The 16783-nt window shown below is 41.2% G+C and overlaps 1 protein-coding gene and 1 long non-coding RNA gene across 4 annotated transcripts in view; one reads left to right on the top strand and one right to left on the bottom strand.

The window, feature by feature from the left end:
• The first annotated feature begins 5 nt into the window (after positions 1 to 5).
• LOC310661123 lies at positions 6 to 6992 on the top strand. Its single transcript, XR_014503745.1, has 2 exons — positions 6 to 138; positions 1697 to 6992. It is a non-coding gene; the product is annotated as an uncharacterized lncRNA (long non-coding RNA).
• The window catches only part of ACVR2B (activin A receptor type 2B), a 137178-nt gene continuing 124045 nt past the window's right edge, over positions 3651 to 16783 (bottom strand). Inside the window, exons 11-12 of one of the 3 annotated variants that reach the window (XR_014503675.1) lie at positions 10115 to 15259; positions 3651 to 9624 (exon numbers count right to left, since the gene is read on the bottom strand). Coding sequence is in view for 1 of the 3 variants with exons in the window: in XM_083406590.1 (XP_083262716.1) it covers positions 15065 to 15259 (195 nt within the window). In the remaining 2 variants the exon portion in view is untranslated. Of the gene's footprint in view, positions 15260 to 16783 lie in introns of all 3 variants that reach the window. The other 2 variants (XR_014503676.1, XM_083406590.1) reach the window with 2 other exon arrangements.

The raw sequence follows: 16783 nt of genomic DNA, 5'->3' as shown, positions 1-16783 counted from the left end.
GGAGTAATAATGTGTCCTCGTTTTGGGTGCCACATTTTAAGAAGGGTGTTGACAGGCTGGAAGGTGTGCAGAGGAGGGCGACCAAGATGGTCAAGGGTCTGGAAACCAAGCCTGATGAGGAACGGTTGAAGGAGCTGGGTAGGTTGAGCCTGGAAAAGAAGAGGATGAGGAGAGATATGATTGTTGTTGTTGTTGTTTAGTCGTGTCCGACTCTTCGTGACTCCATGGACCAGAGCATGCCAGGCACTTCTGTCCTCCACTGCCTCCCGCAGTTTGGTCAGACTCATGCTGGTAGCTTCGAGAACACTGTCCAACCATCTTGTCCTCTGTCGTCCCCTTCTCCTTGTGTCCTCCATCTTTCCCAACATCAGGGTCTTTTCCAGGGAGTCTTCTCTTCTCATGAGGTGGCCAAAGTATTGGAGCCTCAGCTTCATGATCTGTCCTTCCAGTGAGCACGCAGGGCTGATTTCCTTAAGAATGGATAGATTTGATCTTCTTGCAGTCCATGGGACTCTCAAGAGTCTCCTCCAGCACCATAATTCAAAAGCATCAATTCTTCGGCGATCAGCCTTCTTTATGGTCCAGCTCTCACTTCCATACATCACTACTGGGAAAACCATAGCTTTAACTATACGGATCTTTGTTGGCAAGTTGATGTCTCTGCTTTTTAAGATGCTGTCTAGGTTTGTCATTGCTTTTCTCCCAAGAAGAGAGATATGATAGCCATCTTCAAATATCTTAAGGGCATAGAAGAGGGAGCATGCTTGTTTTCTCTTGCTCTGGAGGGTAGGACTTGAACCCATGGCTTCAAGTTACAAGGAAGGAGATTCTGGCCTAAACATCAGGAAAAACCTTCTGATGGCAAGAGCAATTTTGACAGTGGCAGGGTCTCCATCAGAAGATGGGGAGCCTATTCCTTCCTTGGAGGTTTTGAAGCAGAGGTTGGATGGTCCTCCATCAGGGATGCTTTAGTTGTTCCAGCATTGCAGGGGGGTAGACGGCCCTTGTGGTCCCTTCGAAATCTACAGTTATTCGATTATAAAGTACAACAATTCCGCATTCCGTTGTTTTATATTGGGAAATGTTTTTTTAACTACATATTTATGGATAGAACTGTTTAATTTGCTTTACAGGTGCATATTTCATTGCTTGTAGCCGGCCTTGGGACTTTGCAGTGAGGGGGGGCTAATGAGCCTAATAAAATTCAAACCGTTTCATATGCAAACGCAGTTCCAACTCCCATACAGATACATGCTGGGATAAATAGGGCTGCTTTGCGGGAGGCTGTTTTGAGGGGGGAGGGGGGCTTTATTCCATCAAAATCCCATTTCTTTAAAAAGAATAAAATAAAAATTATAGAATAAGAAACCACCTTTTCCCCCTCAGCTGCCATGTCTGTTTGTGACATCACTGACAGTCCTTACATAGCCAGGGATGGGGAAACATCTGCCCAACCCTACTAGGCCTCACATTTTTTTTGGGGGGGGGAAGGGCACTTGGTAATAAAGAAATGATGACTGAGGAGTCCCCTCACAGCCTTCCCCTGCATTTGCTAAATAACCACATCCCTCATTTGTGTTGTTGAGATAAATTTATATAACATTCCAATGAACTTACAGAAGAATATATCTGATATACAGAAGAATATCAACAATCCAGCACAGATAATTTTACCCATGGTGTTTTGTTTTTCCAGAATCTGCTAAAACAGAAGGGAGAGGTCAGCCGTTACCAGTAAGGGAAGAAATATTCTGCCGAGAAGCTTCTCCCGAGATGGAAGGCACACAAGACTCTGTAATTCTCTTCTTTGGGAGGTGGCTGTCGTGTGGGTGGCCTTTGGAAGCTGAATGCGAAGGAAGCAGGTACCAGCCCTTTGGATTGCAGCAAGGACAACCTGGGAGCATCTCTCACCTGCTGTGCTTGTACCTCCTCACTCTCCCATGCGCTACCTCTGCACCAAGCCAAGAACAAAGACCAACATCTCGTCCTTTGAGCTCCATGTTGGGCAAAAGATTCCTGCAAGGGGTTGGACTCGAAGACCCTCGTGGTCCCTTCTAACTCTACAATTCTATGATTCTGTGATCTAAGGGCATTGCTTTCAAGTGAACACATCTTTCTCAGTGCCCTGAAACACATTTAAAAGGCATTCAAAGGTTTTTATAAAAATAATCTTGATAAAAAATAATAATTTATTAGTTTTCCAATTGAAATTGTCATATGATCTCAACAATCAAGCAGAAACCACCTAAAATGGCATGAGATATAAAGTCTTTCTTCCTGTTCCCAAGAGATTTGAAGCTGTTAAAAGGGACCAAATGGGGAAATCCTTTCAATTCCTAAGAGGCAGTGAGTTGAGGGAGGCCAGGGCCATGTACCATCCACACCATTCGTTTAAAGTGCCGTGAAGCACTTTAAACACTCATGGCTTCTTACCCCAAAGAATTCTGGGAGCTATAGTTTGAAAAGGGTGCCCAGAGTTGTTAGGAGACCCCTCTGTTCCCCTCCCAGAGCTACAACTTCCTGAGTGGTTTAACCACCCATCCTCCTTTCCAGGGAATTCTGGGAATTGTAGCTCTGGGAGGGGAACAGGGGGGTCTCCTAACAACTCTCAGTCTCCTTAACCACCTACAGTTCCCAGAATCCATGGGGGGAAGCCATGCCTGTTTAAAGCGTCACAGCACTTCCAATGAACGGTGCAAATGTGGCCTAATGTTTCCTCCCCTCATTTTTGTCAAACTGCTTGTCTTGCTCCTGCATTATGGTATATAAGCTTCCATGAACCACAGCTCGTTTCATCAGATTGATGATGTGATCTCCTGAAAATCACAGCCACAGTGGGGAATGCAGAGGAGAAGAACAGACTCCATCACTTGCAATCCAGCAGATGTCCGCCTTCAGTCTCCCTTCAAAGCTCCTTCCCTCAGTTATGGCCACGGCCTTGTCCATTGCTCACTGTCGGTATTTCACATTCATTTCTCCGATGCAAATAGGGACATTCTGCGGTTCTCTTCATGACTTTCATGGCTGGTCTCGTGGAAAAGCTTGCCGACTCCGGACATCCCTGAAAGGCAAAGGCAAACAGACAAGTGGGATGGCCACCATCTGACAGCGTCCACCCAGACACCTCCACTGGTTTCTGCCTGCCTAGGGCATCCACTGACATCATTTAAATGCAAATGCAAACTCCACCAGCTTCCGCCTAGGGACATTCACCCGCTGCCGTTGGGCAACTTTCCTCCTCTGTTTGGCTGCCTATTAACAAACAAGGCTTCCAAACCAGTTTGCATCCATTTCAGCCAGCGTAGCCTTGTGACATCCACTAGCCTGAATGCAAACTCTTCCAGCAACCATCCACCACCTGCAGCCTTGCCAGGTCCATTGCCAGACGACCGCCTGCTTCAGAGCTGAATATCAGCTGCCTTCAAGTAGCAATCCCACTAGCAAGTAAACTTTGAACTTGCCTTCTCCTTGCTCCACAACATTTCAGCGCTGGGTGATTGCCTCCTTCCGCCTGCCAGCTTGCTGCCATGGGGCAGGAGACCACTAAAGCTGAGTGCCACCGCTGCTGCCTATTTCTCTCTGGGGATGGCAGCTGCCTAGCCTTTTGCCTTGGCCAACATTTATACCCACTCAGCTGCCTTTTTTGTGTGTGTGACATCACAGTCAACAATGGTAGCAGCTGGGGAAGCATCACCATCACCCCCTCAGCCCTCACAATGGTGGGTGTAGCTCAGCAACCATTGGCTCCTTGGTCTATTACCAAGGAGATATATAGCCAAAATCAGGTGGCGAAGGAAGAGCAACTGAAGAGGGAACACCATTCGCAGTACACAGACAGGAAGCCACGGGACTTGGGAGCAGCTGGGCTGGCACCATCCCCATCCTCCCCTCTAATATCAGTGCCACTCTCAAGTCTCCAAGGTGTTCCTTCCACCAGCCTTGTTTTTAGATGTGCAAGGTTTCTCTGGTCACTGAGGACAGCCTCCCAAGTCCAATTCGTCCACATCCTGCAGAAATACACCTGTGTCCGGCTTTCCATGTGAGACCTTTAAATTACTTGAGGCTCCAGAAGCCGCTTCAGTTTCTTCCCAGTAACATGGACCTTCTCATGAGCTTCGACATAATCTCCTCCACCAGATTTGATGAGCAAGTGAGTGGAAATCTCCTACAGAGTGCTTACTTGTGGCTCCCATTCCAGAAGCTCTTTCTCCAGTTGCATTAATTCTCTTTGGCTCCTGAATTGCATGAGGATCAGCATTTCTTTATCCCAGCTTTTTTCTCCAAGGAGCTTGAGCTGGTATACTTTGCAGCAAAAACAATGAACACAGCTACCTTGCCTACCAGAGACGAGACTAAAGGAGCACGCTTCTGGATGTTGTTGCTTACGGTAAAGTTTAAGCATGTGTGAATAGCAGTTTGCGGACAGTGATCCAGGGGATCCTGGGAAACATCACACATTGCCTGTGAGATTAGGATAGTAGATGCAATTGAAAGGCACTTTGTTTTCTGGATCTGCCACCTCTACAGTGGCTTGTTGGTGAATTGGAGGCACTGCTGGGGTCCTCTCACCCTTCTTCCTGATGCAGAACTTCACTCACCTCTTCTTCCCTGACAGAGAAAGTGCCATTTTGTGGTTTGCCTCAGATGCCAAAATGTCTTGAGCTGGCCTTGCCAGCAGCCATAAGGCCCAACCAGCTGTGTACAACTTAGTATGTGTACTCTGTAGAACATTTAAGAATTGTAGAGCCTTTTTGGCAGAAGAAGCAGGTTCAAATGCTTTGAATAAATAAAATCAGTGCTTTTTTCCTGGGGGAATGCAGGGGTATGCATACCCCTAAACATGCTGTGAATCTTAGTTTGGCCTCACTGAAGGGCAGTATTTCAATATGAGTTGGAAAATAAGAGTACCCCTAAACATTTTAAAGGAAAAAAAGCACTGAATAAAATAGCCCGCTGCAGCACAAAGGGGTTGCAAGGCAGATGCTCTGTGACTTCTCTTTAGGAAGGTCAATATGCAAAGTTCTTTAAATCCCTTCATCAGACTGAATGGGGATGAGGGGAAAGCTGGCATAGTGTGAAAGTCACAAAGTCTGCAGTTGTAATAGTTTAAAGCAGAGTCCTGGAGGAGACTTGCAAGCTAATGAATTATTTATTATTCATTGAATTTATATAACGCCCTATACCAGGAGGTCTCAGGGCAGTTCACAGAATAAAATCAAAATATAAAACCACAAAATACGTAATCAAAATAAAAACACCAACCCAATAACCACCCAGGTTCTTGTCAGGCTGCAACCCTAATCCTAGTTACTTGGGAATAAGCTCCATAGAATTCAATGTGGCTTACTTCTGAGGAGCCATGGTCAGCAAATAGCCATGGCACATGCCCTGATCGGGGGGAAATAGGGAAGTTGTCCCTACAAATCACCAACACAAAATATTTGTAATTTATTGTTTATTTTAATATACAAAAAAAGATAAATTTGAAATAGTTCTTTCTAGGTTTTTTTCTCCTATTTGTTGGAGCGGAGCTGCTTCACACAGGGCAAAAATACTACATTCATACTGGTTTATTCGGGCACCCTGAACTTAACTGAAGCAGCAATACCCAAACTTGGCAGATCTAATTTCAAACATGAGACTCGTTTCTAAAATACCACAGTAAAAAGGAACAAAGATCCATTGCAAATTTATGAATTATGATACAATGTTTCAAAACATTTCCATTTCATAACTGCATACAGCGGATGTCTTCTTTAGGCCATCTTACATATGTATATCTATATTTATTTATATATATAATATATATAAAAAATCAGCACAATCCAAAAGGGGTTACAGCAATGAGCTCAACTCTCTGTATACTTTTTTGTGTTTGTGTGTGGATACTTTAATATAAATTTTGTTAAGTCAGTAGTACAAGCTATCTCTGGTCTACTTTTTTTTTTTTATTTTAAGCTACAAGAGTGAAATATAACCTACAACATTTACGTTTCACGTATCTTGGTATACAAACAGTACATTGGAATTTGAGCCAGGACCAATAGTCATTTTAATTATTTCACCATCTGGTAGAGCTTTCTGCATTTATCAATTTCCTAAACTAGTTACTTAATTCTCATTTCTGAAGTTTGCCAAGAATTCAAATTGGAAATCTTGTGGGAACAGGTTACTGCAAACTCCTCTGTAGGCCTTCTATGTACAAGTTAAGTAACACAGCTTAATAAGACATAACTATTCATCATAAAACTGATACACACATCTCACTATGCTAGACTAGTTTTAGGACTTTATTTCCTTGAATAAAGCATACCATTTAGAAGTAGTTGGTAAAAGGAACAATGGTTTTAAAAAAAGACAAAGAGTGTATTTCATTTTTTTGTGCCCCCTCCCTTCTGAATTTTGTTTTATCCTGTGACATTTACTAGAAGCATCTAATGGTATAAACAATGCAGAAAGCTCTTTCCACAAGAACTGACAAACTGTACTTAAGTCAACTTTACAGTAGGAAATTCACCAAACTTAAGGACAAAATGTGACAAGTATTCACAGGTGAAAGACTGTAGGCTTCAGTTCTGATATTCAAATGGTGGTAGACTGGCAAGAGGAATGCCCTGGCTTTGTGCAAATGTAGGGGCATAGAACTGGAGACCGAGAAGCATGTTTTAAAACCACCTTTTTGCAGTATCAGCAAGTATCACTATATGACAAAACTTTTAACTTCATAGGAAGTTTTGGAGGGGACAGGTAGTTGAGTCTCCCCTCCCCCTGTAACCACTAAAAGCTTCACAAATGTGTGACACTGATAATTTCGCGTCGGCGGAGGCAAAAAAAAAGATTATCTCCAACCTGCCGCAAATTTCATTTTTGATAGGAAGGTCTCTCTTATATTGGTAAAACAGCATGTGTCTCAATGACCAGGAATAAAAATTGTAAGACTGAACAGATTATTATTATTTTAAAAACCCTAAACCATTTCCCCTCCCCCCCCACCGCTCCCAAAAAACCAAGATCAGTGAAAATAATGCTATAGATTTCCATTCCAGAGAAAATTGTAGTGCTGTTATTTGGAGAAGATCAGTCTCTACTAAAGGGCTCAATATGGATCGCCCCATGCTCTGTCCAAGTTGTACCCCTTTGGAACTTCATGTGCAGGGTCATGATAACCGGTGGCACCTATCCGCCATGTCAGATGTTCCAAGTAACTTTGACCAGATAACCAGGAAATATCTCCCAATAAAACACTGAACACAGTAGAAAACAAGGAAAGGAAGCACTTGTTCATAACGCCCTCTTGCTGTACATACATCCAACACAATTAGAGCTTGACACAAAAAAAAGCCCTTTTGGTTTAACTGGGAGTGGGGAAAGGAACCACAAGCTTCAAAAATGAAATGTAAGCTGCAATCCTTAGGGATCCATTTTTCCTTTCTGCATATAAATTATATAAAATATATAACTTATATAACACTTGTGTGTAGCATGGTTCCTTGTCTGCATATGTTACAATCTTGCAGTACAAAGAAGATTCCAGAAAGCAACACTGTTATAATGTGAAGTTTGAGGTAACTGGTTCTTGAAATACCTGGATCACAGATTGCATCCAGAAACAACAATTGGATAATGAAAAGCAGTTTCTCTTCCCCCCTCCCTGTAACATCCTGATGGCGGGGGGAGGAATTAAAAAGAACTTACAGCAGTTGCTTTGCATGAAAATAAATGAAGGCACAAAGAAAGAGCTTTAGACTTCGGAAATGAAGAGCTAAAAATAATGTTTCCACAGTTGTGTCCTAATACAAAAGGAAGAACTCTGTCCAAAATCAGGGGGTTTTTTAATTAAAAAGGGGAGGAAAGTGTAAGAAACAGAACATACTGACCAAGTTTTTAGACAATGAATTGGAAACTTTTTATGTGTGTAAATGACAGATCAATGGATCCTAAATTTGACTACCAAGTGATGGGCCTATTCATTGTTAAAGTCTGGCAGCAGCCTGAGCACCAGAAGTATGTATAAGGAGGCTTCTGAAAACACATTCACAATTTGCATTTTAGAACATGACACTCTGTGGTTTAAGCACTTTGCTGAGCTGCAATAGGAAGTTCAGCACCAAGAAGACTGCAAGGGGTAAGCTGTCAGTCATAAAAATGGCACATGAAACTCATATTTCATCACGGTACTAGGCGACAGGAAAACCTTGTGTCGCCCCCTCCCTGCTGCTTTCCAAGCCAGCCAACAATCTGATGGAAAAGGATCATGTGATTGACCTTTCTGTGTGTGGGCTCTTTGCTAGTCAGATACTAGATTAGCTTCTAAGCTGCTCTGGGCCCTCAAAGTAACCTAAGATTTTGAGCAAGGATATCAGTTTCACTCTGAAATTCCAAGCTTAAATAGAAGATGCTTGATTCAACAACTTCAGGTATCCAGAGTCATGAAATCAGCATCCTTGGAGTGAAAAACTGAGGGATATTCTATCTCAGCCATGTTGTCTAAGTAATCAATCTTTTGATGAAGAATTTAGAGGCACCTGGTGTGCACACACACTCTCTCTCCTCAACAATTCCTCCCTTCTCTTTTTAGGGTTAACCGCTGTGTGTAGCATGTCAATTAAGGCTAGCCAAGGTTAGCTTTAAACTGGGTTTGCCAATAATCTTTAAACCTCAGTTGCAAATTCTGTTTTCAAGCTAACCATTGTTAGCGTTAACAAAACACTATACTATACTGAAAAGGGAAGGAACAATGGAATTTGTGGAGGAAATAAGTAGTGGGAGCACATGTGCCTGTAGGGTGCCCTTGATCTCATACCCATGGTTACTAGTTTGTGAAGTGTTGACTTTGCATTGGGATGCCGAGGAAGCAAAAGGCATTTTAGCTCTTTTGAAACTCTTGTTAGTTCACCATCTCTTTACTATGGGAAACTTGGCAGTGCCCCATTACTACTGTCAAAAAATGAAACAGAAAGCTCCTTTACATTGCCCATTGCTTTAGTTACGGAAAGCAAAAGGCTAACTTTTATAACCCAGAGAAATTTGATTTGCAAATATTAATCAGTGCATTTCAGCAAGATGGGAAGAACTACCAAGAGCCCATTGCCAAAGAAATGCTGACAGAACATCTCTTTACAGATCATATTGTCAATGCGGTACATATAGTCACTATAAACAGAACTGCTGGCATGTTATGGAGCAGAAATCTGATTTACTGTGGTTTTCATAAATGCTTAATAGATAAGGCCACACAAATTATCACAAAATGCATCAAAATGTGTGTTTTCCATAAGGAATTTGTATGAAGGCTACACAAATATTTTTGTTGTAGTGGTGGTAGAATCTTAAGGATGCCATGAAAAAAAACAGTCAAAAGTGTGGGGTTTTGTTTCTGTTTTCGCAAAAGGGATTATATACAAGAGGAATACATAGTGAAGTCTACAAGTAAGTTGGCAATTCATGAATTCAGGCCACCTTTTCTCTAGCTAGTTTTAAATCTGGCTTCTTTTTTGCTGTGGCTGCACAGGATTCCTGTTTTCCATTTTCCTTGCAGAAATGTATTGGGCAATACTCAATGTTAGCCATACTCAAGAGCACAATACTGAAACAGACTTAAGTCCATTAATTTCATTGAGTCTACTCTGATTAATGTTGAATGTCATCCATTATGTTTTACAAAATAATTTGTGGTACGAAATAAATTTTTCAAACACAGTGCAGTTTTCATTCTTCAGGTGTGTATGTGTGTATTCAAAGGTCACTTCCCCTCAATACAGTATAAACATTTTAAAATAGCATATTGAAATAATCAAGAAGCAAAACTCATAGTGCTGTACGTTTGTTTCTTAACTCCAAAAACATTAGTAGGACAATACTGCAACAGCATTATGATCGTGCTTTTATATTGCAAGAAAACCCTTTAGAAAATTTGGGTTTCTCACCTTTATTAAAAGCCCACAGCACCTACTGTAGCAAATTACAATTGCTACTACAGGCAGAAAAATCAACAAGTGTTCTGCTATTCTAAACCAGAAAGAAGTACTGTACTTGTTTTGCTTTATAGCTGCCACTTTTGAAGAAAGACATCACTTTCATATTAACGAATTTCAAAAGGGAACAAAGAAAACACTGTTTTAATATTCTTAAATAAGCATAAACAAGTACTTATCAAGGAGTGACATTTAGAAGCCCAGCGTAATAGCCATGTTTTAAAATATAAGCACAGTTAAGATTACTTTAATGCGCTGTGGGCTGACAATACAGTGCTAATGCTGCAAAGATCTAGATTAGGGGTGAAAACAATCTTGCACAGGAGATTTTGATATTGGTTACTGAAGAATGAAGGCTGCACCATAATTAATATAACCCCTGTAGGATTTCTCTCTGTGTGAAGTGGGAAGATTTAGGAAGCTGAATAAGATCCAGTCTGCAATCCTATTCCCACTTACCAGGGAGTAAGCCCCAATGAACTCAAATGAACTTATTTCTTAGTAACAATTGCACTGCAAGAATAGTCAATATTTCAGGAACCAAGTAGTTTAGGATGCCCAAAAAGGGTTGATTTAATGTTGGCAGCAGGTTTGGACTTAAAACTGTATTGGGGAAGAATTTACTCTCACGTACCAGTGGTGAACTACTTTATTGCTATACCAAGAAGCAGCTTTAAATCAGGTGTACAGAACCAGCTGAGGGACAGGAAGACTTAAAAGAGACTACTGGGGATTCTGTGAAGTCTTTCATAGCGAAAGAAAGCTTTGATCAAACCAACTGAGAAAGCTGCGTCATATTGATGCTAAAATATTTACTATCAGTTCATTAAACACATCTATCAGACACAAACGATGTCATATTGCCAGCGAGGTAGCTGATGTGCTAGGAACGAAGGACACAAGACAGGATGTTTGCGAGCAACAGGCATGTTTATAGCTGACCACCAAGTTTTGCTTAACCAGCCAGTGACAAAATGATCTGTAAGGAGCCGAGAGATGCCATCAACGGGTATGAAACAGTTAATTTTGGTCAAAAAATAATAATTTGTGCGTCCTGCAGTAAAACAAGTTTAATGCAACTGAGAGTGGGAGGTGTGGACATCCTTCTCCCTTCACATAAAGGGAAGGTTGAAGTTGTTGTCTAGTAGGCTATAAAACTCATATGGCACTTTCAATAAATACTTTAAAGCTTCTTAAAGAAACCAGAAGGTTGTGTGTTTGCTTCTAAAGAAGAGAAAAGCAACTGCTGTAAACCAAGCCTGTTTTAGCCATCACATAAATAACGCTGCGAGAAAATAAAAAAGGAAATCCAAAGCAGCAGAGTTCTTACAATAACTAAAAGACAGCACATCTCTTTTTTTCCACCACCATTAACAACCTGGATCATTAAATCTCACATTTAAGAAGATATATAGGTTCGAGGTGTATTTAAGCTTAATTGTTGTTATTTCACTTCATCCTCTCCGAAGCTTCTGCCGTTCCTCTTTACAACATCAATCACAAAGATAAAGTTACTTTGGGTCTTTCACACAAATTGTTATGTTGTCCCAGTTTGAGCCTGTTTTACACGCGACCAAATTCAGCCCAACCAGTTCAAAGTTGGGACTTTCCGAGCGCTTAGCTCCCACCCTGCCTTCTTGGGGATAGCAAAAGGAAGGGGTTGTTAAAACACTACACAAGCCACAATGCCTGGCGGGTCACACAAATTGTGCAGCCCTCTCCACATTTCGTTCCACAAAGGAGAGCAAACTTAACACTCTGTGTTCTTAATTTACAGAGCGAATCCCAAGTCAGGTTTGTGAATCAAATAAGTGGAGTTAAATTCAATATAAAAACACGGTGAAAAAGAGTAAATGGGGAAAGGCTTTGCCTTAAAAAGTTACACGTGCCATAACTTGTAGTATTTCAGCCAATAAAACGATTCTCATGTTTTCACCATTAGCATTCAGATTTAGGCTCGAACATGACAGCCTTTAAGAATTATGGGCGGGGGCAACCTAAACATCAAGGAAGGTGTCCTTGCATTTGTCACGTACAGCCATCTTCAAAAATTAAATAGGTGCACACTCCTCAGCACTGAATGCATTCAATCCTTAAAAGTAAATCACACTGGTTTCAGTGGAGTTTACTTCCAAATAAGTAAAATTTAGAATTGATGTGAAAGATGCATGTTTAAGCACTGTCGGGTCTAAAACTGGTTTGGATGTTCAAAAGATGCAGGGGGGAAAGAGGGAGAGGGAGTGACTGCTGCGGATTCTCACTCTTCTGGACCTCGGTTGTTCCCCCAAGGCAATGGGTGCAATGCCCAACCCCCAGCAATGCAAATACACCCCCTCCTTTTGCACCTGGAAACATAGAGACACTTGCTCTTTCCTAGGCAATGTCAAAAACAACTCTGTACTGTTTTTATGGGGGACGGAGAAGAGCAATCCTTTGCAGCACATCTGCCTCATCAAATCCTTCCAGCAGTAAGCCTGCAATTTTATTTTTTGATTTTATTTTTTGGAATAGTCTAAATGCAGGTAGTGAAACTGCCTTGGCAGAAATGGGCTGGGAATTAAGAGCCCACAAGAACATATTCAAAGGTAATTTTTAATACTATTATCGTCCTGTGGCAGGTAGTGAGTGTGAACAAAACAACTTTCTTTTGCGGATTGATGTTGCAGCCAGAGGAAAAAGTTAAAATTTCATGAGAACAGAACGAAAAGATGCACTAAAACAGCTTGTCCTCCCCACTGCCCTCCAAAAAGTAAGAGAATGGAAACAGCCTTTGCAAAGAACAGTGAATAATGCCCAGAAACCTTTTTTATAGGCAGTTATTCTAAAACCGTTTACACTTATTTACAATGGTGCTTTATAAAAACAAAAACAAAAAAACAAAAAAAAATGGTAGCACTTCCTAAAATATTTCGGAACTTTTTTTAAAACTTTTTTTTTCTTTTTTTAAAACTCCCTTGTCATAAAAGCCAACTTACATTAAAATATACATACTACAAGACAACACAACTAACAAAATATATAATAAAACTCATACAAGTAGAAAATTCTGAGGTATTTCTGGTTTGAGGTGATCTGTGGTCGTGAAGTTTTTTCAAAACTTTTTTTTTTTTCAGTTTTAAACCTCGGAAGCCACGTAATGCGTATGTGTGTTCTAATTTTTTTTTCTTTTAAAAAATCATTGCATGGTTTGCAAGTTAAAAAAATATTTAAATGTTGAATCAGCAGCATTAGGAACATTCACTGATTAGAGCGAGTTTATGGCATAAATAGAATCAACCGTATTGAAAATACGCACCAATGGGACAATGGAACTTACTTCCGAGCAATGTATACCAATATGCTTAGGATCGGGGCCGAGAAAGTACAAATAATCAGCTACACTAGGCTACAAACATGCAGCTGAGCTAGAAACCCCCGTTTCAAAGTGGTTTATGTGTCATGGCTTCCATTAAAGAAGTCTGGGAAATGTAAGTGTTAGGAGGCATTAATGCTCAAAATAAAATAGAAGCCCACCGAACCACATGCCCGGCCCTGACAATTTCATTGGAGATACCAAAAGAAGCTGAAAAGATCTGGAATGGGTTTAAATCTGTCACACAGATGGACTCCAAGATAAGAGTAAGCAACATGGTTATCTCCACATATCCCATCCACATCGGCCAACCCACTGAATTAAGCCCATTTCCTGGGAAATGTGGGTGCATTGGGATATAACGACTGAAATCCAGAACCTTTAAGAATTTCACTAGTTTCTCAAGCACATTTACTTGGAAGTAAGGCCTATTGCTCAGTGGGATTTGCAAGGAAATCAGTTTCCGATCGCAGCATCACACGCTAAGAACCTGTTGCAGGCATTAACCGTCTTCTATTTTAGCTTACACGTTTTGTTTTCCCTTGTATTTTTATTTGAAAACGGACTTTTAGAAACTCCAAACGTTGCTCCAATCGGACGCCGCGTGGGAAATTTGCCCAACGCAGCAATTCAGCCCCAAGACAACATTCTCTGAACTTTTTTTTTTTAAAGATATAGGGGTTTTCTTTTTCCTTTATGTAAATACCACTGAAGCCTGAGATAACGAAAGGACCTAATTCCGCCGGCGATTCGCTGTGACCCAACTTTCTCCGTGCTCCGCAGCAGTTTTAATACTCTTGCCTCAAAACTTGCCCCTTCCTCTCACGAACTGTTTACCTGAGAAGTAGCTCCCTAAGCAGGTGTTTCTCCAGAATGCTGCCAGAGTTCAACGTCTCTCTCTCTCTCTCTTCTCTCCCAAGTCCCAATACTAAACTTTTCCCTTTCGATTTTATATCATCAAAGAGTGAGCGTTCTTCTTCTTGGCTCCTCTCCCAACTCCCCGCCTCCCCCCTCACCCCCCACATTACGGCGACACCCGTTACACCCGTAAAAGACACGTCTGCTTTTGTTTTCTTTTTTTTTTCTTCTTTTTTTTCTCTCTTTTTTTAAGCTCGCTGTCAAAAATAGAAAAGGAACAACGGAAAAAGAAAAGTCGCGGGGTGTGAGAGTCTTGTTATGAGGTGTGATCTTATGTAACAGTCTTTTTAAGCTCGCAGCATGTCGTTGCAGATGGGTAGGTTTTTGTTTGCTTGGTATCGCCGATGCCTCGCGTAGAAAAAACAGACCGGACAAAAGAGAAAACCCAGAAAACAGGATTATTATTATTATTTAAAAAAGGGAAATAAAAGTGAGTCCATTGAGGTCTTGAGGTACCTGCACCGTTATCTGCATTCATTAGTCGGCACCCGAATGCTTGCTGAGATGTCCTCGTTTTCCTCCCCCCCCCCTCGTTTTAATACAGTAGAGCAATGCGCTGGTAAAATTGATCCAGTCAAAATAATAATAATAAAAACACCAACGACAATAATAATAACAATAATAATAATAACAATAAAAAGTCAAGATTAAAATAGCAGCTGCATTTGTGTCTGTGTGTGTAAATGTATGTGTGTGTGTGTAAATGTATGTGTGTGTATGTTGGATTGTGGTTTAACTTCTTTCTTTTTTAAAAAATCCAGTGAGTCTGGAAAGACCACAAAAAATAAAAAATAAAAAGCAAGAAAATGTGAACCAGGCTTTAGATACTTGACTCTTTGGGCAACAAGTCCACGTTGGTGACAGAGGTCACAATGGAAACGAGGCAGTCCGAGGTAGGGCCGTTTACTGATTTGCGTATCTGAGAAATCCGCTCCTCTACGCAACCTGCCGAGAGGCGGGCCTCTGCGTCGTGGTCCCAACATTCTTCTATCGTGATACAAAGCTGTGCCAAACCCTGGAGACAGAGGGTAAGAGGACAGGGGTGTTTAGCTCATAGGACACCAAGGGTGGAGTTAGGAAAAGCATTAAGCATAGAATCCCACTTCCCTTCCCATCGCTGCTGAGCCCGCCTGGTCCCTGCTAGGTGCTGCTTCCTCAAGCTGGGATAAAAACTGGCGCCGATTTCTTTGTGTTTATGAAAGGCGAACCGTATCACATTTACCGTATTTTTCGCTCTATAAGACGCACCAGACCACAAGACGCACCTAGTTTTTGGAGGAGGAAAACAAGGAAAAAAATATTCTGAATCTCAGAAACCAGAACAGCAAGAGGGATCGCTGCGCAGTGAAAGCAGCAATCCCTCTTGCTGTTCTGGCTTCTGTTATAGCTGTGCAGCCTGCATTCGCTCCATAAGATGCACACACATTTCCCCTTACTTTTTAGGAGGGAAAAAGTGAGTCTTATAGAGCAAAAAATACAGTATATATTGCAATTTACTCATTTCGGAACATTGATCACCCACTTAACTATTGAAGGAAAACCTTTCAGTGGTGTGCAATATGTAAAAGAACAATACAAAACTATCACGAGTCAAATTTGTGGAGTCCGGCTTCAGTGGTCAAGAAAAGCCAGAATGATTAAAGAGATGTCTAAAAACAGACAAGAGGAGCGTCCTACGCAGCAGAGAAAAAACAGCAGACACGGGCTTACTGCTTCAAGTGAGATCCAGAACTTTGTGGCATGTTCTACAGATACTATTTTTTCAACCAACACAAACAATCTACCAGTCTGGGGAATTTATTTCACTAGTTTAGCTCTCTTTTATTTTCCTTATGTCTAAATGGATGCCCAGAAGTGTTCTAAGGAACTGCATCCGTATATTAATTGGACCAAAACCCAGAAATGGCTTATAAAACAACAGCAACAACAGCAGCAACAATATAAAGCAGGTTTCCTGGGTCTACACAAAATCAACCCCTCAGAAAAACTCGTCACTTAGGCCAAGACCCAAAGAACTTTCTATGTAGACAGAGGCTTGAGAATGCCTCTCCCTGACCCATATGATTGGAACTGGTTTTAAATCTCTGAATCCTCTGAATTTCTGTTTCATTCACTTTCATGGTGTTTCTTTCATATATGTGCTTTCCCCTGCGCTTATCTGTGTTTGTTTCTATATTACATTTTTTTAATGTTAGATGCTGTAAAGATGCTTTTAAACAGATAATAAAATACATAAAAGCTGAGGAGAGAGAGACAGACAGACAGACGAGGGAGTGAGGTGTTTGTGTACAGGCCTGCCACCCACATCACATTACATCACAATCTGCTTTTGAAAGTCCCCTCGGATTAGAACGAATAAATGAACGAAGAAAGCTAATGTAAAAAGAAAACACAGATCCAAATCTCTGCACAGTGCTTGGAACTAGTTCAAGGTTCCTCGAATTCAAGCCACATTATAATTTGAAATAGGTTTTCTTCTTCTAGAGAAACCAGGAGGACCCTTTCTCTTCTCCTTCCTCCTCTCACTGCACTCCTAAGG

Source organism: Podarcis tiliguerta (assembly GCF_965153285.1).
Source record: "Podarcis tiliguerta genome assembly, chromosome: 12".
Taxonomy (NCBI): domain Eukaryota; kingdom Metazoa; phylum Chordata; class Lepidosauria; order Squamata; family Lacertidae; genus Podarcis; species Podarcis tiliguerta.
This window is presented reverse-complemented; position numbering and strand designations above follow the sequence as displayed.